The sequence below is a fragment of the Thermobia domestica genome, chromosome 13 (genome assembly GCF_964235325.1).
Source record: "Thermobia domestica chromosome 13, izTheDome1.hap1.1, whole genome shotgun sequence".
Classification (NCBI taxonomy): domain Eukaryota; kingdom Metazoa; phylum Arthropoda; class Insecta; order Zygentoma; family Lepismatidae; genus Thermobia; species Thermobia domestica.
The window spans coordinates 206,571,864-206,599,784 of NC_137466.1; the positions used below are offsets into that span (position 1 = coordinate 206,571,864).

At 34.7% G+C, this 27,921-nt stretch overlaps 1 protein-coding gene across 1 annotated transcript in view; it reads left to right on the forward strand.

Annotated features, from left to right (window-relative positions):
• LOC145667468 (sodium channel protein Nach-like) overlaps positions 1-25,486 on the forward strand; it is an 88,511-nt gene extending 63,025 nt beyond the window's left edge. The window contains exons 7-10 of the mRNA XM_081734944.1: positions 3,278-3,331; positions 8,217-8,376; positions 11,818-11,924; positions 23,155-25,486. Of these exons, the coding sequence (XP_081591070.1) occupies positions 3,278-3,331; positions 8,217-8,376; positions 11,818-11,924; positions 23,155-23,381 (548 nt within the window). The 3' untranslated portion in view covers positions 23,382-25,486. The remainder of the gene's footprint in view (positions 1-3,277; positions 3,332-8,216; positions 8,377-11,817; positions 11,925-23,154) is intronic.
• The last annotated feature ends 2,435 nt before the right edge of the window (positions 25,487-27,921 follow it).

Sequence of the window (27,921 nt, forward strand, 5' to 3'; positions counted from 1 at the left end):
CTAAACTTTCACTTTTGTCTAAGATCGTACAGTTTCACCAAGAATTGCCTCAATATAAAACGAAATGGCCATATTTATCTCTGTAGTGATATCGAAGTAAAGCCCTACAATTTGATGCATAGATATTACATTTGTACGCCTTCCGCCATCTTGGTCTGCTGAAATAATTTTACTCTGTGTTAGAATCAATGGTGCTATAAAATATAGATGTTACATTTCTACAGCAAACTCATATAGCCTTATCTTCCAGTATCGCTATGCCCACTCCGCCATCTTTCTAGGCTAGTCTTATAAACAATATCTCATAATTTAAAGCATTTGCGTCTCTGGCATGTAAAAATTGGGGGAGATATCGAAGAAAATGATTTAAATAGCGCTCCTAGCCCAACCCATTTATTATCTTCGATTCCATTTGTTACCTTTGTGCTTATCTTCACGGACCTGCTGAGGTATATCAAGAACTCGGATATAATCGTTTCACAGCTTGAGTAATATATTCCAAATAAATAATAATTATTATTTATATGTTATTCTGTCGTTAGTAAATAAATTAAATATTGAATATTATGTACTTCAAAATATTGAGGGGATGCGTCCCTCTTGTCCCCGTCGTCAGAGACGCCCATGATTTAAAGTTAAAAATTGCAATATATTGCATACTGTTTCTTGGAAGTTAAGCAAATATGACGCATTAGAAGAAGGATGTTGGCGCTTACACATAATGTAACTTTGTGTGAGCAAAGCAGTTTTGTTTTTGCAAACATTTAAGCAAATTGAAATCAAGGGACACACAAAAAAGGGTAACGCTTCTTAAATATACCAATTTGAAATAGTTCTACTTTATTTTGGTTAGTATCAATTATATTCCGAATTGATTTTTGTGTGTACCATACGAAAATATTTGGGGAAAGACAACGCGATCTCTATTTCCGGAAACATACATTATTTTTTGTTTCCCTGTACGAAGGGTCACCACGTGCCTGAAGTGAACGATCTACCACATCCTCCACTAGATAAATAAATAGTTGATACTACAATTCGTATCATGCAATATAGGCTTAGACATGCATGTTAATGAATGTTTTTGAAACATATTTTATGCTATTGTTTCAACTGAGATTGGAAGATAGAGGAAATCTTGTCAATACATTGTATTATATGGTGCAAGTTAATGTCAGTGGAAGAAGAAGTAGTATAATGGTGTGCTCTTACATTCTCACCTTCACAATTTGCATACTTGAAACCAAGGATGTTCTAAAATAGAGGATCTGCCCATACAACAAAATCGTGAAGCCATACGTCACAGCTTGGCCACACTTACTCTGCCCACTCCGAGCCACTAAGATCACAATGTTTCGAGCCAACAATCATGGCGGAAACGTGAGTAGCCAATCAGACGTTCCGGCTCAGACGATGCTCGGTTGTTTTTTTGGCTTCATTGAGCTCATATGATGAAGATACGTATGGGCAGATCCTCTATTTTATAACATCCTTGCTTTGAACTCTATTTTTGTCACGATTATGTTTACAATATATATCTATATCTATATATATAAATAAATAGAAGATGAGAAGTGATTTTTAAGATGATGAACCATGAAATATTCTGCTACCATGTGTGATGAACATCCCTTGAACCAGTATTTGGAGTTGTCTTCAGTACCTCTGTAAGCACCTATGAAGAGCCACTTATAATTAAAATTATAATTCCATTTTTTAAAAAATCATTACTAACAAAACCCTTGAACAATAATACAGTATAAGAAAGGGCAGCTAATATGGAAGTAATGTTAATACTACTACAGCGTGTGTGAGAGGTTATTCCTGGTAATTTCTTCTTTCTTTTATTTATACACATGTAAACTAAACACATATCCGTTTTGAACATTAAAGCAAGATTTTAGATAACATTCAAATACAAGAAACACCACATGTTCATATACAATGAAAGTAATGTTTTATGCCAATATTAATGGCAGAAAAGAGTAGAGCCAATCAGGTATAGCGATGTTTGTTTGTTTCTCGGCTTCGGTGAAAAACTGCAGTAAATATAGCTATGGGCACAACCTCTATATTGTAAAATCCTTGGTTATAATGCTTCGATATTCTTCATACACGAGGACCAATATGGCTTCTCAAGAATCATTCACTGTAAAATGTAAAGGTGTTCCGAGAATAAACCTTCCCGGAATAAATCTTGGTATACATGTTCAGAACCTCAACACAGGAGAAATTTAACTGTGACTTTCGTCGAAAACGCCCAATGACTGAGGTGGGTCAAATTTAAGGTAATTAAAGGAATTGGTTGTGAGATGGCTATAATGAATACAAGAAACAACTTTCACATACATGCTCAGGATATCAATATAAAAGAAAAATTTAATATAAAAATATACAATGATATTTTAGTATACTACAATAAAGATAGGATCAATGGCGCTAATTAAGGGTCTTCACTACAGCAAAATTAAACTACCGGTAATTTTAGAGTTTTTCTTTAATATCTTTAAAATAAATAAAAATATTCGAAAAGTAGAAACGTAGTGAACTAGACAATACGATTTTGAATGTGATACAGTTATCACAACTCATCTGTCTGCTTTCGATTTGCAACTGTAGATAGATTTAGCATATTTTGCGGGTTCTGTAAATAACGGCACACCAAAAGCAGATAGGTGAATTGTGGTAAAAGTATTTGAAGATATTACAGAAAAACTTTAAAATTAGATGTAGTTTAATTTCGCTGTAGTGAAGCCCCTTAATGTATAACATTTTTTAGAACCTATTCATGTTTGTCAGGTATAATCTAACACAACATTAATGAGGATTTTTAATACAGATACGTAGGCCCAAGTAAGCTTGAGAAGGGACTCGGATCCCTTCGACGCCTATGGATAGGGCACACATAAAAGGGGAAGATTATCAAGACTCAAAATAGGGATAAAATGTAAACACCGAGATACCAGAACAAGTCTTCAAACCGGGAGTGTCCCGGTCAAAATGCGACGTACGGTAACTGTGCCTCAGGATCGAATTAGTAATGATTGGTGTTAACACGCTTGTACTTCACTAATCAGATATTTTCGGAAAGAAATTTTCAGTCAGTGAAACCATGTGATAGAAATAAAGAGCCGAAAGATATAATAGTAGACAATACCTAGGTAGTTTGTTACATACCACATAATTTTTAACCTTGTTAAAAGTCGATCTTTGTAATCTGTAGACCCTTATAAGATTATAATTAACATGTTTTCTATTTTATACTTTTTTTTTATAGCTAGAGATGGTGTTTGTACTTTGGATGATGTTCCCTGTCTTGTCAAACATGATTGTAAGTATTGCCAATTTTCTTTTAATATATTGCCAGTGGTGCTATTCTAATTTTTTAACAACCGGTAATTTATATATATATATATATATATACAGGGTGTCCAATATACAACGCAACCCGGAGATTGGAATAGTAGAACTTTTGAACCTGAAGTGATACACAAATAATGGTTATACCAAAATGAAGCCTTGTTCATGCATATATTTCTAAACTAGGAAGCAACGATTGAAGTACACTAGGAATCATATAGTGTTGTCAGATGTAACCAAAGGTGTAAATTTTTTTTTTTTTTTTGCAAAACATGTAAATTGACTCATAACTCATACGTATGGATGTTCTGTCTCCAGTTTGTTTAATTGGAGTAGCATGGAAACTATGGGGCAGAAAAAAGATTTTTTGATTTCCACCGATAACTAATCGGATGAGGACTCTGTAAGGAAGAACTAGGGAAATCATAGGTTTCATAAATTAACACTCTGAATTCGCAACCCTGCTGATGTTTTAGTGCATCAAAAGGTGGTTAAGGATCTGTCTACATTATGCAATTCCTGAAAACAATGAAAAACAAACTTTGAAATTATCATGATAAAATTTTTACTTACATCACCCGGCACCATGTATCCCACCAGAAAAGGGCCTTATTTTGAAGAATGATTCGTTCGAGATATCGATGAAAAGATCACTCTATTTCGTACACATTCTTTGAAGGGGTATAGTCTATCTCCGGAACTAATGATGATATCGGAGTAATTCAAAAAACAGCTAGGTAGCACACGTAGATACGTATCACATTCATTACACTTACAAATCTTAATATTCCGGGCACAATCCCGAAATTCATATTCAAATTTCAATCTGCCCATTAAATTGAAACAATTCAAAGTTGCTTGCTTTCACAATACAAGCGAGCGGGAAAAGTACAGAGGTATTTTCACAAATTTGTTAGGTTCTTTCTTTTACTCTCGGTTAGCTCTCTCTCTCTCTCTCTCTCTCTCTCTCTCTCTCTCTCTCTCTCTCACACACACACACACACACATATATATATATATATATATATATATATATATATATATATGTGTGTGTGTGTGTGTGTGTGGGTGGGTGGGTGGGTGTGGGTGTGATTGGATATAACAAATGGTTTTACGAACTCAAAATATTTTAACAACCGTTTCTACCGAACCGGCTGAATAGCACCACTGTGTATTGCTCTTTTAACCACTAAAAACATTTCTGCTAGTAGTAACTAATCTTATATATTAGTATATCTCGTGAATAATTATGAGCTGTTCCACAGGTTTAAATTTTAACCAGTATAATCTTTTTAAACAGTCAGACAGATCTTGAAGTATGAACCAAAGTGTCTAGATACCTTACTTTTAATAGCTATCCCGAGAACAAATCTACATGAGCATCTTCAAGTGATAATGAAGAAACTTCACCATCATGATCAAGACCTCAACCTGTTTCCCAGTATCAATTGTGCATAAAAGCAATTTAACACTTCCGACATTGTAGAGTCCAAACAATTTTAATAATGTGGCATTATTCATTATTCGCATTCTTTCTTGTATAAATTTTTGGTGATATTATTTCGAAATAATTTATTGTGTTTACTACTGTATTTTAGATTATTACAGGGCGGATCCAAGACGGACTTCTGGAGAGCGGTGGGTTGTAATACTGCTACTTAGAGCTACTTTTAAGAGTTCCAAACTCTGTTTTATTTATATATAAAATAAGAAAGTTTTCTCTTCTGGGGGGCGATTGTACTCTTTTATTCAAGATATTAGTCAAGAACGGTCCTCTAAAACCTTCCAAAAGTCATGTACAACCTCCACCTCATATCTTGTACGATGGAAGTGTATAAATAAGTTTTCACTAGGCTACGTAGATATGGATGCAATAGAATACTTGTACTAATACCTTAAGCCTTAAACGACCCGTTCGGGAGAGTAATGCTCCCTCAAGTAATGCTTTATTCGCGCGCTATTCTAACCAGCTGTTTTACGCGCTATCCTAGCCAGCTGTTTGAAGTTGTCACAAAATTTATATAATGGAATACAAGGAGAACAAAACGAGCCTGCGGGGTTTCTAACCAGTTCGTGCTACTACTATTACTTATCTGCACAAAAGTAAGTAAATAACTTTTTTAAGTATTATTTTCATCTTATTTTAATTTAAAAAGTGTTATAAAAATGTAAAAAAAAATCCTTGGGCCGGGTTTGAACTCACGCCAAAAGAGATTTACGTTGCTTGCACATAGCGCTAGCTCACTTGGCCACGAAGACCGACAGCATCAACTGTTTGATTTCTGCTATTTGAATCCAATGTAGCAAGAAATGGATAACGCCAACCAATCAGAACTGTGTTTTTCGTTCCTACTTTCAGGAGCATTACTCTCCTGAGCTAGTCCTAGCCTTAAAAATTACATTGGCCTAGAATTAATAAATCTGTTCCTAGATTAATTGCTTTTATTGACTTTTAATTATATTTGTTGCCACTATGCTATTGCTATACAAGAACATCATTATAAAGGTTTACTTCACCACACCAAGGCGATACAGGATCAAACATACTGTAAATTAACTACTACTCTGTCACAGTTCATCCTCTACGCTAAGACGATACAGGATAATTATATTTAAATGTCATTTCTGTGTGTATACATTCTCTAATCACATGATATACTTAAACCTATCTCCAGTCTACATCGCAACCATTTTGTATTGTAAAGGTCTGCTTAGGTAGAAGAAATTATACACTGGAATCATTTTCTCCCATTATCAAGTTTTATTACAAAATTCTCTTTTCTATAAAAAGTATGTTACAAAAATCACTATGATGTACAATCCTCTAACACTTGGGTAAAATATGGTACATCAAGGCCCGAGCAGCCTAGAGAAGGATCTTCACTGAGATCTGAATGAACTAAGTGGAGTGGATTTACGATCTTCAAAGCTCCGAGCAAACAGACACAGCTTAGAAAGCCACAAAGCTCAAGGTAAACTGGGTGGCTGACCACAGAGTTCCGAGAAAACTAAGTGGGCAGGATGGGTGGCCTATAGCTTCGAGGCTTTTGGTTAGGTTCCTCTCAGAGCTCCAGGCAAGCTAAAGGCTTTTGGTAAAGTTCCCCTCAAAGCTCCAGATAAGCTAAGGGCAAGTTAAGAGACTGGATTTAACCAGTCAGAAACTGATGCAAGTTATGGAGGTGCTCCTGGTTTTATAGCTCCTCGAGTGTGGCGGTGGCGCCTATGGTCCTTCTTCGTTACATGACTAGTGGTGTTGCTGATTCCTGTCGTCTGCCACTGTAGTAGTTTGTAGTAGGACGTGGTGTAGTTTATAAATACAAACATGTGTTGGTTGGTTGTAAACAGAGCCATGTGCGGGACATTACACTATAAGCAAACACCCTAATAACTATCCATAACCTTTGCCTCTTCGACTACACTTTCGGACCTATTAAAAACTTCTTTTATCGCCATTGACATTATACAAGTTCCATTCACAACACTGTCTTGTTTGAGTGGCCTGTCCGAAGGCATGTTCGGGTCTATTTACTCGATGTACCTAGAGAGTTCTCCTTTCTGATAAAGAATAATCTATAGTAAACTAGAACAGAAATAGATGGAGAATTAGGATTAGATTTAGGGGTACCATCTGTACAAGACATGAGTATAGTTTCATTACAAGCACATTCATTTGCGTAAGTTAAGAGTCTGACATACTAAAAAATACAAAATTTATCATTTTTCTTTTGCTTTCTTTTCATAAGTGAAAGGATATAATGAAATACAACTCACCACAATTATAGGTTATTCTGCAATAAAAATTATGAACCTGAAGAATTTTCAGTGTTGCCATCCACAGAAATTACAGTGTTGCCAAAATGACATTTCCCTAAAAATCTAAGTTAAGGCAGCGATTAAAGGAACGAACTCAACTGCATATGATTTTTTTTAGTATACTGTGAACTACTTTTTATATAATATTAGTATTTAATTTTAATAACTGTATGTTAAAACTATTTTGTTTATTACAAACTAAATACAACTATTATTTTAATAGTAGTTACAGAATTTCAAGATAATATGGTACGTAATCAAATGCAGTTGAGTTCATTTCTCTAGTCGCTTAACTTAACTTAAATTTTGGGGGCAAAGTTATTCTGGCAACACTGAAAATTCTTCAGGTTCATATTTTCTATTGTAGGATAACATTACAGTAGAGCGTCGATTATCCGAACGTCGGTCAATCGAACGACCGCTTAACCGAACTATGTACTCGCTCGCACCTGTTACTCTCCCACCCTACCGTCCATCATCCCCCTCACTCCCAAACCAAGTTTCCCACAGTAGTCGCCGCACTGAGCCACCGCTGGCGGAACATTGCTTCTAATGGGGCCTTCATAAGGTGCTGCTGACCGGCCAAGCCGCCAGTCGCTGTGTTTCAACAATCAGCACACTTCTTTTTATGAATAAATTTACTGTACAGTACTTCTTTTTGGCAAATAAACATGTACAGTTCGATTATCCCAACAAACAAGTTTTTCGAAAGAAAAATGGTAAATTTTGTATTATTTTTAGTATGTCAGGCTCTTAAGTATTATTTTTCCGCTTTAAAACACTGACTTCTTATAGAGTAAAGAATCTGATGTATAGTATTGCTACTTAAATTTTACTTTAAGTTAGCATTAGGAGCGTCAATTATAAATAATTAGTTATATTTAGTGTCATTTAAGTGCCTATCAATCAGTCTAGATCTACTAATAATATTCTGCGTGTATATACGTGGAATATCAGTGTTCTGTAATAGAAAACGAAAATTAATATATGCGTCATAGTGTTCAGAGTTTTAGCTATCCTTACATTGTTCATATACATTTTAGTTGATTTCCGCCATTTCTCGAGTTTGCAAGACGAAGGAAATCAGGATGATAACGGAGGAATGGAGTGCAATTGCTACCCCCAATGCTCAATGCAGTCCTATTCTGTGGACATCGATGTAAATGATCTTAAACTTAGTCCTTTTGATAGGGCAAAGATTCTGTAAGTAATTATCTATTTAGTTGTTAAGGGTCTTCACTACAGCGAAATTAAACTACTACCAATTTTAGAGTTTTTCTGTAATATCTTCAGAACAAATAAAAATATTCGAAAACCAGAAACGTAGTGCACTAGACAATGCGATTTTGCATGTGATACCGTTATCACAACTCATCTATCTGCTTTCGATTTGCAACTGTAGATAGATTTAGCACTTTTTTGCGAGTTCTGTAAATAGCGGCATACCAAAAGCAGATAAGTGAATTGTGGTAAAGGTATCACATGCAAAATCATATTGTCTAGTTCACTACGTTTGTGCTTCTCGAATATATTTATTTGTTTTGAAGATATTTTAGAAAAACTCTAAAATTAGCGGTAGTTTAATTTCGCTGTAGTGAAGACCCTTAAATTTTATTATTTACATTTGTTGTAGAGCTTAAATACGAGAAAGCTAACATTTGAAATAATACACAACTAATAATCCACTAAAAACGTTAATTAATTTCTCGTTAATTTAGATCAATAGTCAGCCTTTAGTCCGAAAAGGAAAGAAATGTAAAATTATCCTTTGGGTTTATACAAGAACCAGAGAACTTAAGCATTTATTTTTCAAACTTTCAAATGTAGAAACTTCCTACAACATCTTGGCTTCTTTTTTATTTGCTCATATATAAGTTGGCTACAGGCACTTAGTCCAATGTCACCTGTGCAAGATTAAGATATTTGTAAGTTAAGAATTTGTCACAAATTGTTTGTAAGCATGCAGGAAAATTTGCTCATAGGTATGTAATATCTAAAATATTATTTATGTGTTATAATATATAAGATTGGTTCAATTACAGAGTGATTCTCAAATCACCAAAGATTACTGTGAAATATTGATGGAATATTTTTGTTGTTGCAGGTAATATGACAGAATGCTACGCAAAGAAGAACGATTCTTATTTTTTGTCTGTTTGGGTGGAATGACTTTGTCCAGAAATTTCGAAAACCCAGCTCCATCAGATTAGCTATGAAGAATATTGTCAATAAATTTTAGCATATTGGTAGTATTGCAAACGAAGGCTACGCCGGCCATTTGGTGTTTTCCTTATGTCTATTCACACGCTCAGAGCTGCGAAATGTTGGCTCATCACTGAACAAGATGTGCTGCATCGAATTGTCATATTCCATAGTCTATAGAAGATCATAAGACATGGTTTATCCAACTACATAATCCTCTGCTTCAAACTTGAGCACAACTGAACATGATTTGCACGTTTGTGCAATTTGTAATGGAGGGATTCTCACACAGTGCTTTCGGAAATACTAAGCTCCCTGCTAAGTCTTCTGGTAGATGCGGTTGGTTAACGTGTGATAGCTTTCTCTAAATTTTGCAAAGTATTTGGTGTTATGAGCATTCTTCCAAGATGTTCCTTGCCTGAAACACTACCAATACGCTGAAATTTATTGACAAGGTTCTTGAGAGCCAACCTGTTGGGCCCAGATCTTCGGAATCTACGGCTGAAGTCGCGTCTTTGTATATACGTCATTCAACGCAGACGAGCAGAAACAATGGCGATTCGTTCTACTTTGGTTAGCATTCTGTTACATTATATATATATATATCAGCCATACGTTTATATCCATAAAAAGTAAATGATTGAAAGTATTTGTAAATAAATTGTTCTATTACTTTTAATGAAGTATTCCTAAATAATAAAGTTATAGTATCCCTAATTGTATTCAATAGTTCGTTAAAAGGAAATAAATAATTATTGTAACTGTTGATTAATAGTAATTGTTGATTATAAAAGTAACGAAGTAACATTGATTTAAAAAATAATTTAAAAATTCTACGTGGAGATGATACGGCAGGAGATCGAGCAGAGTCCTAAAGTGTCGACACGTCGTCTCAGTCAAGAACACGGCATTCCAGAGTCCACTGTGTGGCAACTTTACACTTCGTACTGAAATAATAATAATAATAATAATAATAATAATAATAATAATAATAATAATAATAATAATAATAATAATAATAATAATAATAATAATAATAATAATAATAATAATAAGCCTATAACATCAAGGCACCGTCATCTTTAATATGAGAACTATATGGCACGCATGGAACCTGAGAACTATGTACACCGATCTTCTTGAGGTAGTGAGCAATGAACATTTGTTGGGACACGTACTGTTTAGTGATGAGGCCACATTCCACACTGTGGTCTCGCAAATCGCCACAATAGCAGGTTGTGGGCTGATGAGCAGCCGCACACAGTCATGAAATGGGGACAATACACTCCCAAGGCAATATTTGTGGTTGGGGTTAACGCAACAGTGTATTTGCGTACCATTCATGTTTGCTGAAGAAATAGTCACCTCCACAAAGGATCTTGATATGCTTCAACAATATCTGTAGTTACAATTGTTTTCTGACAACATTCTGGATGTAATGATATTCTGACATGACGGTACCCCTCCCCACTTTTTCCGAATTGTGCGTGATTACCTGAACTAGGTCTTCCCCAGATGTTGGATAGGGAGGAGATGGTCACGATTCTGATAAGCACGCTCGCCTTATCTCACACTCTAGGACTTTCTATATGGAGTTACATCAAGAATAAGGTACAAGGTCAGGATTCGGGATTTGCAGCATCTGTGTGAACACATTATTGCACGGTGAAAATTCTAACCCGTGTAATGTTACAGAGAGTGTTCCGATCTACTGTAGAGAGATGCCAACACTGCTTCGACATGCAGGAGGTAATGACGATGACTAGCTGAATTAACATGACTTAACTTATGGTGTATTCAATTGTACTCTGTACTTTTCATATCCATTTAAGTGAGTTAACTCAAAAATGAATCGTTACATTTTTGGTCACCCTATATTGTCTTGCATCAATTACGCTTTAGCTTATGCAACTAGCTTAACAATTGTTTCGTTTCACATTTAGGGTCTCCAAACATACTAGCTTATATTTCTGTAGGGTTGGTACCTGACGGTTCCGTAACCAAGGAATCCTAGCTAAGCATGGTCGTGACTGAACATGAACTCTTAAAAAAAAATCTTAAAGATATATGTTAAGCAATACCGTAATTATTGCTAAATTATGTATTTTTTCCATATAAATTAACGAAAAGTATGTAATTTTTTTTTTTTTTTTACTTTTTCTTGGTAGATAAGATGTAACATTAAGAGGGAAATAGCGGGCATTAACTTTCCATATGCCCTACTAATCGCTGCCGCTACCTAATAAATATAAAATTAAAATTTTAAGAAGTTCAATTAAAACACTTATATTTGATCTGGTAACATTTCACATAAGCATTCGTCATAGTTGCTTTGCAAAATCTTTGTCGATTTTGCAGAAAAAAATAAATAAAAATAATGCTTATGGCTACTTCATGTACAGCTGTAACTTAAATATTTATTTTACTGTACTTTGTTTATAGAGAAGGTGTCAGCTTGACAAACCACACAATGTTACATGTGTTCTTCAGGGATATCTCTGTGATCCGATATAGAAGAGATGTTATAATGTCATGGGATAACTTAATGGGTTTGTATGATTTCTCATCTTTCTATTTATTGCAGCAATAATTACTCTTATCAAAAGTTCCTACCCGTTGACATTAGGAGGTCAAGATAATGAAGAAATATTAATTTATCTGTGCGTGCTGTTATATGTATAATGATCCAATAATTACATTAAAGTACCGATAATTTGAGTGTCAACAACCCGATTTTTTAAATAATCCGAGTCGCCCAAAAAGACCCGAGCGCTAACGAACGAGAATTTCCTTCCCAGCACACCCTTAAAGTCATTTATGTTATTGTACCTACTAACAACAAAGATGGTTACGTATGTAGTTCAGCAACTTAAACAAACTTTCTTCCTGACCGCTCCAGTTGAGCTCTGATTGTTTCTAAAACATTTACTCTATATTTAAAGAATTTGGTTTTGTCCAAAACTCCTTTATATGTTGTAATGTTCTGCTTGTGCAGGTGTAGGTATAGCATACGTAGAGCAAATTACAGTCCGGAATCGTTTTCCCACTACCGGCTTTTATTACAAAATCCACTATAAACAGTGTATTATAAAATGTTACTATAAGATAAATTCTTTATATTAGATAAAGAGAAGTGACCCAAGGCCCGAGCAGCCTAAGGAAGGGTCTCCACAGAGCTCCGAAGCAAGCTAGGTGGATTGGATTTAGGCTCCCCAATGCTCCAAGCAAGCAAAGAGGAGGTTAGGAGTCACAGAGCTTCGAAGCAAGCTAGGTAGAGTGAATTTAGGATCCCCAATGCTCCAAGCAAGTAAAGAGGAGGTTAGGAGTCACAGAGGTCCAAAGCAAGCTACCTAGACTGAATTTAGGATCCCCAATGCTCCAAGCAAGCAAAGAGGAGGTTAGGAGTCACAGAGCTTCGAAGCAAGCTAGCTAGACTGAATTTAGAATCCCCAATGCTCCATGCAAGCAAAGAGGAGGTTAGGAGTCACAGAGCTTCGAAGCAAGCTAGCTAGACTGAATTTAGAATCCCCAATGCTCCATGCAAGCAAAGAGGAGGTTAGTAGTTACATAGCTCCGATGCAAGCTAGCTAGACTGAATTTAGAATCCCCAATGCTCCAAGCAAGCAGAGAGAAGGTTAGGAGTCATAGAGCTCCGAAGCAAGCTAGAGGCTTTAGGGTAGGTATCTCCTAGAGCTCCAGAGCAAGCTAAAGAAGGGATGACCAATCGCAGATTGATGCCTCTCGGTTATATAGGTGCTCCAGATGAGGCGGTGGCACTGTTAATCTTTACTCATCACATGACCAGTATCGTTGTTGTCTCTGTCGTCTGCATTCATAGTAATCCATAGTAAGACAGACATGGTTGAAGTTTGTAAATAGAAGACACGTTGGGTGTTTGTAAACACAACATAAAGGATATTACAATATTGACTCTATCCATGTATCCAGGAAACAAAAAACAAAAAACAAAAAAAATCTCAAGAACAACTTGAATCACCATTAATTTTGACCAGGCCATAGAGGGCCAAAAGTTAGGAACTGAGTACGGTAATGGAGGTGATATTCAAACTAGAAGTGATAGAAATAAATCGATCCCGGTTTTTACCTTGATCACTGTAGAGTTAAAACGGTAATAGATGGCGAGAAGTAGTTTTCTGCAATCGATTAAGTGTTTCAAGAATACATTTAATCTCCATTCTTAACTCTGTACTAAAACAGAAAGTGACAAAAAGCCACCATAACTTCCAGTTTCAATATTGATGTATATAGATCAAAAAGATAAGAAATAGCGGTCGCGTAAATGAACACAATTATGTTTATTAGAGTGATATAAATCCACACGAAATCGTAACAGAAGAGTAATCGTCCTTGGTGTCACTATTTAGAGTGGTATTTGGAGTGCTGGTGTCATAAAACCATTCTTTTTAAAAAGAACTGTTGCCAGTGACATATATCTTTAGATGTCTCAGGAAGTTATCATTCCAGAACTTGAAAATAACTCTCATTACGAAAACATACAGTTCACGTAGCATGATGTAGCATTACCTCACTTAATGCTGTTGTGATGGATTTCTGGGATCAATATTTCGACCAATGGAGTTAACGTTGTAGTACGACAGATTGGCCAACCCGTTTATACGACCTCATTCCATGCGACTTGTCCATATGGGGTATTGTCAAAGACTAAGTGTTTTCGAGCAACCGCAGGATTTGGATTACCTGAAACTGCTAATCGAACAATCATTCCGGAGATTGGATGCCAATCGTCGGTTGTGTCATGATATTTGCAAATCAGTGCTGAAGAGAAGTATCTTGTGCATTTAACATGGTGCGAGACAGTTTAAAGTATTTATAAGTATAATAAAGATTGTCAAGTCAGCTAGCTTCTTTTATTTCTTCATATATTAGGGGAAGCGACTTTGTACCCACCCTGTATATATGAGGATCTTCTGCAGAAAAGCCTCATTAAGTAGGAAGGAGAGAAGTAGTAGAAAAAAGTTAAAGTAGAGTAGTTTACAGGTCAGAAAAGACCTATGAAGCGTGCGGAATTATTTTCTTTCTACGTTTTGCTACCCTTATCTGATGAAATATTCAACGAAAGAGCTTATACGTGTAGAGAGAGAGAGAGAGAGAGAGAGAGAGAGAATTCTTCGAACTCTTTATAGTTTCCTATCCTGTTGTAAAATATAAATTTATTTTATTTTAAAATAGAAATAAATAAATATATAGGTAAAGCAGAGCGCGGAATACATTTAAAGAAAAAGCTAAGTACTTACTCGGTATATTCCTAAGTAAAAGAAAGAATTAAAAAAGGAGCTTCAGTCCTTATTTTTCAAACAAATTTTGCGGATTCTGTTTCTCAACATATATGTTTAACAAAAGAGACACTGACCAAAGCTTAAAACTTTACTTTATTTTAAATTATAATTTGTAAACATATATGTTTAGTACTTATTTAATGTAAATATTGTTCATACTAAGTAATTTTGTTAAAAAATTGTTTTTAATGTATTAACAGCGTTTGTCATAAGGAACTTCCATAGAAACAAAATTAGCATTTGTGTTTCCAAAGCATCCTGATAGCTACTCTTACTACCAATATATTTTTACGAACTACGAAAGTAAAGTTCACATAAAGTGATTACCAATTATTGTTTTTTTCACTTTTACAATTAGTGTTGTAAATAGAAAAAAAACGTTCGTATTTTTTCAGAAATGTACGTTTTTTTTAGAAAAAAAAATTGCCTCTCGTTTTTTTTTCTAAATTTCGTTTTTTTTCAAACAGTCATTTCTAATGCATCTTACGTCTATTTAAGTATTAAAAATTTTCATATAGGTATATGCACCGTAAAATGCAACATAAATTAAACGCTAGATACTGATACGCTACAAATATTGTACAATTTACATGAATGCCATACCTATTAACAATTCGGGTTTCAGCAGTTTTCATCAATATCAACTAAGAAATAAAAGTAGAAATGAAATGTTGTTTTTTCGTGAAAGCAGGCCTTTAATAAGTACGAAAATAATGTCACGAAGAGTATAAAATTCAAATAACTTGTCTAAAGGTAAAAACTGATACTAATTTGCCTAATAGTATTTTTCTAAATGTCATATATAAATAATTTCTCGACTAGATATATATGATATGCAGAGCCGGATCTACCATATATGCAACACGTGCATTTGCGTGGAGCGGCAAGTTTGGATGGTCCGGTAAAATCTGTCATAAGTATATTATTTAAATTAAATATTTCTTGTTTGAAACAGACATCATGATTATGGTACTTACATTTATTAAGCTGACCTTCTATTTGAATACTACATTCATAAATTATGTTTAGGTTGCATTAGTTTAAGGCCACATGCACAATGCTAAAGCAAATGGTCGAATAAATCCGAGCACAAATTGCTTGATTGTTGTCAAATGCAAGAATTCAGTTCTCGAATAGTTGTGAATATCTGTTCCATTTAGTAAGTTATCACAGTTTTGATATGACAACTAGTCTTGTTTTGTCAGAAACAAGTTCCTTATCACTGAAGATAGAAACAAGTTTTTTAAAAAATGTTAACAGATGTAGAAGAAAAATCAAGAAATAAAGATAAAAGAGCTAGTTGCACTGGAATTGCAAACTGATACATTGAGATTGAAGCTCGATAGTAAATTCTATAAAAAGGATTATCATTTTTCCTTTGCAGCTGTGTTTGCTTTATCTTTCACTAATGTAATAGATTAATATATATATATATATATATATATATATATATATATATATATATATATATATATATATATATATATATTAAAAAAAGACTTTTTAGTAAGTATTTAAGCCTTTCTGAGTGCAACTGCACTCACCCTTACCTTTGTTGTTTATGCTGGAGTAGCATACTTAAAACCATGACTTTTAAGATTTGTTCTTTCTGGAGAAATGGGGAGGCGGCAAATTATGCCATTGAATGGGGCACAAATTGACTAGGACCGGCCCTGATGACATGTATATAAAAGACACGAATATAGGATGAAACAATTTGAAGTATGCAGGGTGTTTCAAAATTAATATTTGGGTTTTGAAACTTTGTAGTATCTATTACAATTAACTTACAATTATAAATATTATATCAAATGAAAGAGCAACTCAAACAGTTTTGTACGCACGCATGTAGATGCATTGTTTCTTCTGTTTGCCGTTAGAAAGAGCAAGCAGCAAAGATGTAGACTAGAGAGCCGAAAGTTTTTTGTGTTTTAATAAAGACTGAATCTGTACAGTGCAACGGTCTGTGTGAAGAATATTAAGGAGACGCTTGCAACTACGTCCTTATCGTTTGCAGTTGCTACAGGTCTAAAGCCTACAGACTACGGTTTACGTGCCAATTTCGCAAGTGAAATATTGCTGCATAACAATGAAGATTTTCTGGATCGTGTCGTCTTCAGTGATAAATCGACATTTCACCTAAGAGCTAATGTGAACACTCATAATGTTTGTATCTGGCCGTCAGCAAATTCTCAGGAGATGGTACACTTGAAACGAGACTCCCCTACATTGAATGTGCTTTGTGCCATATGGCGGAAAGTTTATGGGCCTTTCTCGCCTATCGACTAGATGTGTGCCGTGTGACAAATGAATCTCACATTGAACACTTGTAGCAAAGACTGTTTGAGGTGCTCTTTTACTTGATGCATTGCTTATAGCTGTACGTAAAATGTAATAAGTACTACGAAGACTTAAAACCCCAAAATTCATTTTGAAACACCCTGCATTTCTCACCAACAGTGTTGGAACTAAGATGTAAAAAGGAGAGAAAATTTTCCTTATAAAGTTATTGTTTACAACAACTATAATATTATTAGTCGAGACTATAACTACAACAACAACACGAGTTAGTAGTCAAAAAATGTAATCAAATGTATACTCGGTGGCCCAGGTAGCCAAAGTGGCACACACGGGTGTAATTTGTTTAATCCGCTCCTGTGTGGACACTAATTAAGATATCGGGATATTATTCTTGCAAAATATGGTTGGACTATAGTTTATCATATTATTTTTTTCTTCTGGTGTCGAATTTCCTTCTCAAATTTCACCCCAGTCAAAAATTCGAGAATTTTCTAATTTCGAATTTTCTTTACTTCTTTTTTCCCTGTAGCTTCCTTCGTTGTAGAAAGACCTCCTAATTAAGATATCGGAATATTATTCTTGCAAAATATGGTTGGACTATAGTTTATCATATTTTTTTTCTTCTGGTGTCGATTTTCCTTCTCAAATTTCACCCGTCAAAAATTCGAGAAATTTCTAATTTCGAATTTCCTTTACTTCTTTTTTCCCTGTAGCTTCCTTCGTTGTAGAAAGACATTCTTATACTTGCCAGGTAGATACCTCGGATGGATACCTAACTGTTGACATCAATTGGACGGGCCTGCGCGCAGTGTTGCCAATTAGGGAAATTAAAATTTTCCTAAATTTTGGGAAAAAATTAGAATTTTTTGTTTATAAATCCGTACCCATACGTCTGAGTGCAAGTCAACTTACGCCAATCGAACATTTGTCCTTACTTAACAAACGCAAGTACAGATCGTTACAATGGGGTAATTAGGGGGCGCACGAAAAATTCATATTTAGGTTCTAACCCTTGATTTTTCTAGTTTTTCCCTACTTTTCTGTTTAGAGTAATATATTTTTGGTAATTAAGATTCTGTTCCTTAAACATCGTCGTATACCAATGTTTAATTTAAGATAGTTTGCGTCTGTCTGGTAGCAGTGTTACCAGCTACAGAAAATTTTAATTCCAGATTTTAGGGGGAAATTTTGGAAAAATTATCTGTTTTGTCTCTATTATTTCCCTCTTGTTGGCTATATCGGACCAAACGTACCAGTATCTGGAAGTCTCGTCTTTGCTCTACACAACGCATTGTAGAAAGTTTCAATAGGATAATTAGGGGGAGTACACTAGACCTTGTTCTCTAATTGGGAAGATAACTGTGATTTTTTTAAAGGTAGAATGAGATATTTTTTATTGACATGCTTACTTTATTAGATATCGTTACAATACTTGTAGGATATATTAGAGGGATACCAAAGCTTATTTTAAGATAGTTTGTGTGTGTCTGATAGTAGTGTTGCCAGCTACAGAAAATTTTAATTCCAGATTTTAGGGCAAATTTTGGAAAAAATCCCTTTTTTATTTCTATTATTTCCTTCTTGTTGGCTACATTCGAACAAACGTACCAGTGTCTAACAGCCTCGTCCTTAGCCTACACAGCGCATCATAAACAGTTTCACTAGAATAATTAGAGAAAGTACAGTTGAGGTTTATAATAAACCATGTTCTGTAAGTGGTAAGAAAATGGTGAATTTCTGAGGTAGAATGAGATTTTTTTTTTAAAATTCATGCTTACTTTGTTATATATTGCCATGATACTTGTAGGATATATTCTTGGAGTATTAAGGGCTATTTTCAGATAGTTTTCGTCTGTCTGATGGCAGTGTGTCCAGCTAAAACAATTAACTCCCGCTTTTAGGTGAAAAATTCGGAAAATTTCCCTTTTCCCCTCTATTATTATCCTCTTACTTGCTACATTGAAACAAACGTACCACTACCTGAAAGCTTCCTCTTTGCCCTACAGAACGCACCATAAAAAGTTTCAATAGGATAATTAGAGAAGCTGTAGCCCCGGCATATTTGATTTTTGCTTGTGATGCGTAAAAAGTGTCAAAATTTCATGTGTATGACAGAATATTTTCTTTCCCTCTTTGGATGGAAGCAAGCGACTTCAGGATTTCACTGTACCTTGTCAACACACCAAAGATTTTTTTCTAGGTAGCTTGAACCCATATAACAGCAGTGGTACTAGATACAAAAAATTTTGAAATTTGGTTAGGAATTTTTTTGTAAATTTTCACCCCTATATTTCCCTCAATAATTTCCCGCCCATTGGCAACACTGCAATGCAACTTACACCCAAAGATAGCCACATCCATTTTCTAAAAAACAAGGCCTTAACCATATCAATCGAATGAATGGTTTTTGAGCAATAAGTCACTAACTGGAAATGTAGGAAAACGTCAAAAATGACCTGGGGCCGAAAGGAATAATCACACAATTTTGCTAGTATATAGGTGCAAAGAAACAAAAGATTTGTAAGTTACGAGGGCTTCGACTCAAGTTCTGTTGATTGTTTTAATAATCTGCGACGTAAATCAATAAATAATAGTTGCCAGAAAAAAAACAGACATTTGAAAAAAAACATGAAAAAGAACGATGTTTTTTATTGAAAAAAACTTCACAGAAAAAAAACCGTTTTTTTTACAACACTATTTACAATGCAGGGTGTTTCAAAAAGATTGACCTGATTTTAAAAATCCATATGTTTTAAAAAAAATATATACTACAAAAATGGGATACATTGCAAAATAGTCACAAAATCTTCACGTTCTAGCTGTGCAATTACAAACGCTCTATGTATTCACCAGCAGCAGCACGAACGACATCTAGATGATAGCTAAATTCGTTATAAACTTAGGTCAGCGAGGCCGACCTGGACTCTTACCTTTGCACAAGCATTCTGTCTCTTCAAATTGGCGACACCAACGAGGAATGTTTATGGATGCAGGCAAATCACTGCCAAAACGCCGACGCAAAGCACTCTGCACCAAAATCATTGACTTAGTCTGCAAACTACAGCACAAAACTCCTTCTGTTCAGCGGACGCAATCTTACTCCTGACTGATTGTAAACTGAGAAGACGTATTGACTGACATCTAACGGCGATTATCTCAAACTCTAGGCCACGCACATTCAAACAACACTCATTTTCTTGCCGGCATGTCCCATGTTCCGTAATTATTACCGTTCAAAATCAGGTCATTCTTTTTGAAACACGGTGTACTAGCAATATTCTAATAATGATCAAGAGCTTTGTTCTTCGAGAATGAAAGAGAAATTCAGATATAAGTCTCGTATTCTCAGTGGCACAGATGATCGAATTGAAAAGATTTCGAAATATAGGCAGTGAAGAAACATAATTTTTGCCATTTGGGAGCATACTTAGAAATTACTTAGCAGTTTTATTTAAATATGGTGTTTAAATATTGTTTGAAACACCGTGTAAATTTTGACTCATTGAAGTAATTTATGAATTTAACATAACAGTTAAACCAGTGGCGGATCCAGGGGGGGGGGGGGGCGATCTTGCAATCACTCCCTCCCCAGAATAGGAAAACTTTCTTATTTTATATATATAAATAAAACCCATCCCAGACTTTGGAGGTCTTAAAAGTAGCTCTAAGTAGCAGTATTACAGCCCACCGCCCTCTCCCAGAAGTCCGTCCTGGATCCGCCCCTGAGTTAAACTAACACAAGTAAACTAGAAAGTATTTATACTTCTCGTCAATTATGTTGATATTTTATTCCGAACACAAAGCAGGTTGATATTTCGAATTTTTTCTTTACTCTGAAGGACATTATTTTTTTTCTAGAATAAACTCTCCAATAAATTTCTTTTATTTTTTTTATTTATACATTGTGTTATCTAATTGAAGAAGATTTAAATAACAAGCTCATTACAAAAAGGACTGAATGGAATTTTTAGACATAGGACCGTCCTGCCTATTTGCAGGGCCTGGGACGAAAGTAAACTGCGGAGCCAATTATAGGATAGCATACCCAGGATGAAATGAAATCTCTCAGTTTAACGTCCAACGATTGTACCCTTTTGCGTGAAGGAGACGATGATTAAAGCAAGTGAATGATGATGGAATGAGAAAATGGGAGGAAACGGGAGTACCCCGAAAACCCAGGGTCACGATGTTGTCCACCACAAACTTACTTAGCTGGGGAGCGCACTAGGGCCCCACGCACCAGAGGTATGCGCTCTACCAGTGAGCCACCGTGCCACCCATATCAAGCATGAGAAAATTATTTTACACCAACTTCCGTCTTTTCATATCAATGAGAGTGGTATTGAAAACAAAGAAAAAGTAATAATAATAATAATAATAATAATAATAATAATAATAATAATAATAATAATAATAATAATAATAATAATAATAATAATAATAATAATAATAAAGTAAACATGATTGACTTTATAATACACAGACTGTATAACACAACACAATAATACTTACCAATTATGATCGGCGAATTCACTTGTAGAAACCCTTTGACGCCCAGCATTTTACTTTATTGAATATAAGACATGCGACTTTAGAGTTTAGTAAAGTCCTATTTGTTGCACATTAATTTTATAAGTAAATTCCGCTGTGTTAAAGTTTAAACTGTGTTTAGTTGTATATCTAACATAAAGTTGTCTTTAATATAGCCATTGTTTATATTACGAGTGCATTTACATCAGTAGTACAGAGTCGTAAAAATATCTTGCAAAATTCATCATTATTTCTGCACATTTTGAATCCCAAGGATGAATTAGAAATGGTAAATTCATTACTATCTGAGTGGCCTAACTATTTTCTCTCATGGCGCAGGACTTATTCTCAGGACTGTGCTGTCTTGACATTTTAGTAAACGGTTATGTCAATTTACGTTCAAGAGATATAAAGCAAATAAACAACAGTTGGCCAATTGCAGGTTTCATTGTTTCTATCATGTTGGATGCTGTTGTGTAGTTACAGGGGAATGGGATTTGATCTTTGTGTTTCTGAAGTACAGGAGGAAAACGTCTCTTGTATTGATGAACAGGGGGCCCTAGGCAATTTCCAGCTTCGTGCAATGGCATCGTTTGCGCCCCTTCCTTTCTCTAGAAAGAACAAATCTTTAAAAGCTACGAATTTAAGTATGCTACCCCATCATAAATAACGAAGGGGAGAATGCACTCGAACTCAGTAAAAGGCCTAAACATTACAAATACATCCTCGTTGGGTTTGTTTTTTAAAATAATAATCAATTATGTTAGTGAAAGATAAAGCAAACACACTTGCAGAAGAAAGATGCTAATCCTTTTTATAGAATTCAATATCGAACTTCAATCTCAATATATCAGTTTACAATTCCATTGCAACTATCTATTTTTAGCTTTATTTCTTGATTTTTCCTTCTACATCTGTTAAAAAATTAAAAAAGAAAATTTGTTTCCGCCTTTAATGATAAGGCACTTGTCTGTTACATAGATAACAGTAGTTTTCATATCCAAACTGTGATAGCTAACTAAATGTAACTGGTGTTCGCTATTGTTCGAGAATTGAGTTCTTGCATTTCACAACAATCAAGCAATTCGTGCTGGGATTTTTTTTCATCATTTGCCCTAGCACTGGCCATGTGACCTTAAACTAACGCTACTTAAACATGATTTGTGAATGTAGTATTCAAATAGAAGGTCAGCTTGGTAAATTTAACTACCGTGATCATGAAGTCTGTTTCCAACAAGGAATTTCTTTTAAATAAAATAATTATGACAGATTTTGTCGCCCCTCGAAATTTGCCACCCAGTGCAAATGCACGTGTTGCAGATATGGTAGAGCAGCCTTTCCCACTAGTCTAATGGCTAGCATGTGCGCCTTTGGTGCACATGGTTTCGGGTTCTATTCCCGACGGGAGAGCGTTTAAGATTTGAACTGATTACGGGGTACGAATTCCACCTTAAATGTACGTTCACGTTTCACATAGCCTCGCTGCTGAAAAGGGATGCTAAACGTGAACAAACAAAAATTTATACTTATAAGTGGCAACTCTTATTACTATCTCTTAATTTTCGAAAATTTTGTAACAAATTGTCTTTTCAAGTTACTAATGGAGTTTTGTTTCTTTTTATTACCTCAGCATCTTTCGGTGGTATTTTTGGACTGTGCCTAGGTGGAAGTATTCTCAGTCTATTTGAATTGGTCTACTTCCTACCACTGAGAATGTTCAGCTTTATTAGGAAACGAGGAAGAACAAAAATCGATTTGAAACCAATAACAAGAGATACAAATAGGGCTATGCTATTTCACCGAAACAACAAGCTTCATGTAATACCTAACACCATAATTACAACGGAACTTCATTAGTCTGAAGTGGTTTATGGACTTCTATACTTTCTCAACATATCAGAGACCGAAATGAAGCATACCTTACTACCTGAAATGTATGGAAATTTTAAAAACAAGAATCTACACATTTGGGCCTATAAGGTTGTAGAAAATAAATAATTAATACCTTTGCACTTTATCTGTGTGTACAAATGCAAGGTTGATTACAAAATAAAAATGATTTTATATGTTGAAAATTTTTGGTATCTGCGTTTATGACCATGAGTACATTTTTTCAAAGAAGGGAAATGAAGAAAACATTTAGTTTTTTTATGTAATTTAAATTTGTCAGCTACTTTCTTCAATTGCCTATTCTTCTCTAGTCTTAAACTGTCTATTCTTCTGTAGTCTTGAACTGCCTATTCTTCTCTAGCTTTAAATTGTCTATTCTTCTGTAGTCTTAAACTGTCCATTCTTCTTCAGTCTTAAGTTGTCTATTTTTCTGTAATTTTAAACTCTATTTTTCTCTAGTCTAAACTGTCTATTCTTTTCTAGTCTTAAACGGTCTACTCTTTTCTAGTCCAGGGAGGTCGCGGTGGCTCAGTGGTAGAGCATTCACCTTTGGTGCTAGGGGTCCCGGGTTCAATCCCAGTCCCCGCCAAGTGAACTTTGTGGTGGACAAACACCGTGTGCGTGGGTTTTCTCTGGGTTTCTCCTTTAGCCTAACCGGCATAAACGTGGGACGTAGAACTCAAAGATTTCATTTCATTTTTTTCATTTCTTTTCTAGTCTTAAACTGTCTATTCTTTTCTAGTCTTAAACTGTATATTCTTCCTTCAGGTGGTACTTATCTTAAGTTATTCAGTAATTAACTTTCAAATACATTCGAAATTTGTTTTACAGGAACCATTAACAAGCTAAAATGGGGGAAAATTTAGAAGTCGATCATGAGCTATAAATTTAAAGGTATCATTTCAGCATTCCCTAGTGGATAGTAATAACACCAATTTTACTTTTTCGGGGAGGAAGCGAAGGGCAGAGACATTTTTGGGGGCAACAATTTTTTTTTGTGTGTGTATATATAAAGAAGGATATTTGACTTACATTAAAATAAATATTGTCTAAGTGGGTGGGAAGGCAATTGGGGAATCAAGAATAATTTCTCGTAAGGCTCCCACTCCCTTGCTCCCTGACTGGCGTCACCACTGCTTGTAGAGCTATGGGAAAACCTTGGATAAAACCTATCGGCATGTCATATGATTGGATTCCAATCCAGGGTTACGACGCGAGAATACTGTTTTTAAACGCTTTGTCAGCTCCTTTAATTTACTATGTACACATTTTCGGAATTGAAATGACATTTCACTTGTTCCTATCATAGTGTAATGTAACAGAAGTTATTTGATAAGGGTAAAAGATATTTTATTAACAAATGTTCCTACTATTTTGTAAATTTTTCATATTGTAAATGGAAATAAAAGTCAATTTCCACTCTTGTACTGTTAGGTCGTTCATATTTTTAGAGCAATCAGAGAAGTCTCCTAACAATTCAAAACTATGTCTAGATAAAAAAAAAAAACTTTTAATAGGAAATATAACTTATGCAATGTAGCAATGTGTAACTCAATAACAAACACTTCCTACTTCGAGACATGAGGACATTCTTGCAAATGTAAAGATAAGGGGAAGAGAATGACGCCACCAAAAACGAGGAAGAGAAGCTGGGTGTACAAAAAGAGTAGTGAACTCGAGAGAGTATTCGACTGACCAACACCACAGTGGAAAGTTCGACCTCATCATCCTCTCCGATCAAATTTTCTAATAATAGATCTCCTGGTTGCGGTGGTACAACAGAAATTCGACTCATCGAGTCTACAGGATTATTTTCACTGCGGACATGAACTAGAGTAAAATCGTACTCCGACAACATTAAACTCGAACGAAGCAACTTTGGCGGCAAATTTGCTGCTATTTTGAGGTTAACCAGTGCTCTGCTGTCTATTTACAAATAAAAATTGGTTCCTATTAAATAATATTTGGATATAAGAATCACGTGGGACAATCGTTTGATACTCTTTGACAATAAATATATTCCTTACTTTTCTGAAGACAAATTCACTCATTCTCCTTACTTTTTTTAAGCGATAGATCGTATATATATTACTGGAAAATTAAAATGACTATATTCACAACATGTAGTAAAGCATTTTTTTTTTTTTTTTTTGATAAGTGCACTAATAAATTTATCTATCGCTAGGAGAATAAAGTAACAAACTAAATAATCAATATCAAAATACGAAAATTTTTAAATATTATTAGAAATAGAAGTAAGCGTTAGTTTATATTTTATTAGCCTCCGCATTTGTACCATATGTGATTACGAAATGTTACATTATTTACACTACATAATAATAAGTAGGAGATTATGGGTTGTAGCAGAATAGGAAATACTTGCTAGTAAGTCTGTTATACGTAATTTTCAAGATAATGTGCTTAACTAATAGACGACCAAACTACGTAACATTTTTGTATTGTATATATGTACTTAAAGCAGGAATTTACTTAAAATTTATTTACTTATACACTTTTGTCAGAACAGATCAAAAAATACAACCTGCTAATAAACTTTACAGTTTAATTTGATAAAAAAACACGTGTGAAATATTTGATTTAATGAGACAATGGGGTGAATGCAATGTGAAAAACAATGTATTTCATCTTTTACAGACGTTTCAGAACTGAAAATGTGATGTGTAAAGTTATGTAACAATTTTATGCTCAGTCATTACAATAATTTTATTTGCATTGTAATTGATTTTTTTGTATAACATAGATAGAAGCGTAATATAATTAATAAATATTGACTTTAATGAAAATGGTTTTATTTTCTATTCCAACTATAAATTTATCCATTTCAAAAAAAGTAGTATGTCTTATAATTTGCTAAATAAACTCCATGGCAATTTATCTCTAAAACATGAAATATTTGTCTATATTGAAGTAATGTCAAACATATTTATTGGATAAAACTACGAGAATAAGTCAGAAATTATCCTGAATGAAGCTATAACTTTTTTTATATTGGTCAGACTGACCTTTGTCCTAGTTTATTTTATTGTTATGCTGTTGTGGTCATACAATGAAAGTTTGATCCTAATTCCTCCATTTGTCTTCCTTTTGTTGCAGATAAATCATGGCGACTCTATTAGAAGTTTGCACCAAAGGGGAACAACGAGCAATGATTCGGTTTTTGTGGTCAGAAGGTGTATCAGAGGCCGCAATCCATCAAAGACCTTCGGCACAATACGGCAACAGTGTCTTGCCGTAACGCAGTGTCTCCGAATGGATTGAAACATTCAAAAATGGTCACACAAGTGTTACGCACAAGAAAGGATGATCGTCCGGCTCCACATTTGTGAGCGACCATTTTTGAATTTTTCAATCCATTCGTAGACAAGCGGCAAGACATTGTTCCCGTATTGTGCCTAAAGTCTTTGATGGATTGTGGCCCCTGATATACCTTCGGGACTGCAAAAACCGAATCACTCCTCTTTGGTGCAAACTTCTAATGGAACGGCCATGATCTATCTGCAACAAAAGGAAGACACCCTCGTACAAGTGTAGTTAAAGAAGATACAATATAAATACAATAAATATAAAAAAAAAGAAATTAAAGAATGGTTTCATTTTATTCCGTCCTCATAAAATTTAAATGAAAATAACGGTTTCATAGCATTATATATAACAAATAATTAAGTATACAGTACTTGTGGCGCTATATTGTTTTATTAAATAAAATATAGCTTTACTTTTTCTGAACTCTTTGTTCAGCAAAACCTCAGTTAAATCCATACTTATCATTTATACTTAGGCACATTATACATAAACATATTTTTACTTTACTACAAGCAAGCATGATTATAAACACAAATAATTTAAAATAATGACAAAAACTCATAATTAACGACGAAAATTTTTATAACAAACGAATTTCCTTCAATGGAATTACAGTACAATCACGTGTATCTGGCCCTCGTTGATCCAGATCTCCGGATAATCCGTATCAAATTTGTAGACATTTCAGAAAATACCTGTCGATACATGCAGACGCTGCGTACCAGCTGACAAACATCAGATCGTATTTGGAGCGTCCGCCCAATACCATTCCAGCTGAACTATTAACGATGAAGCGTTTGCATGACCGTGCTTCATTCAAGCGCCACACATGTTTGAAACAGGAGACAGTGGACCAATTCTTTGTTAAGAAATGATGTGAAAATTTATCGTAATAAACGGTGTCTGCTTATTTAAGGATTTGTTTTGCTTATTATCCATATTACCCGGATTTTCGATTTTCCGGATTGCCTTTGATCCCAGTTAGTCCGGATAAACGAGGTTGTACTGTATTTACTTTTATCACATATTCTCTCCCTAGCAGATGTATAAAGCAAAATTTGAATGTTGTTATTTCCAATAACTGTTTGTTTATTATCCATCTGGGATATTCATGATGAAGGAACGCTTAATGCAGATTAGACAGAGATCATACTTTTTCTATTAAGGGTGATTCAAAACAACG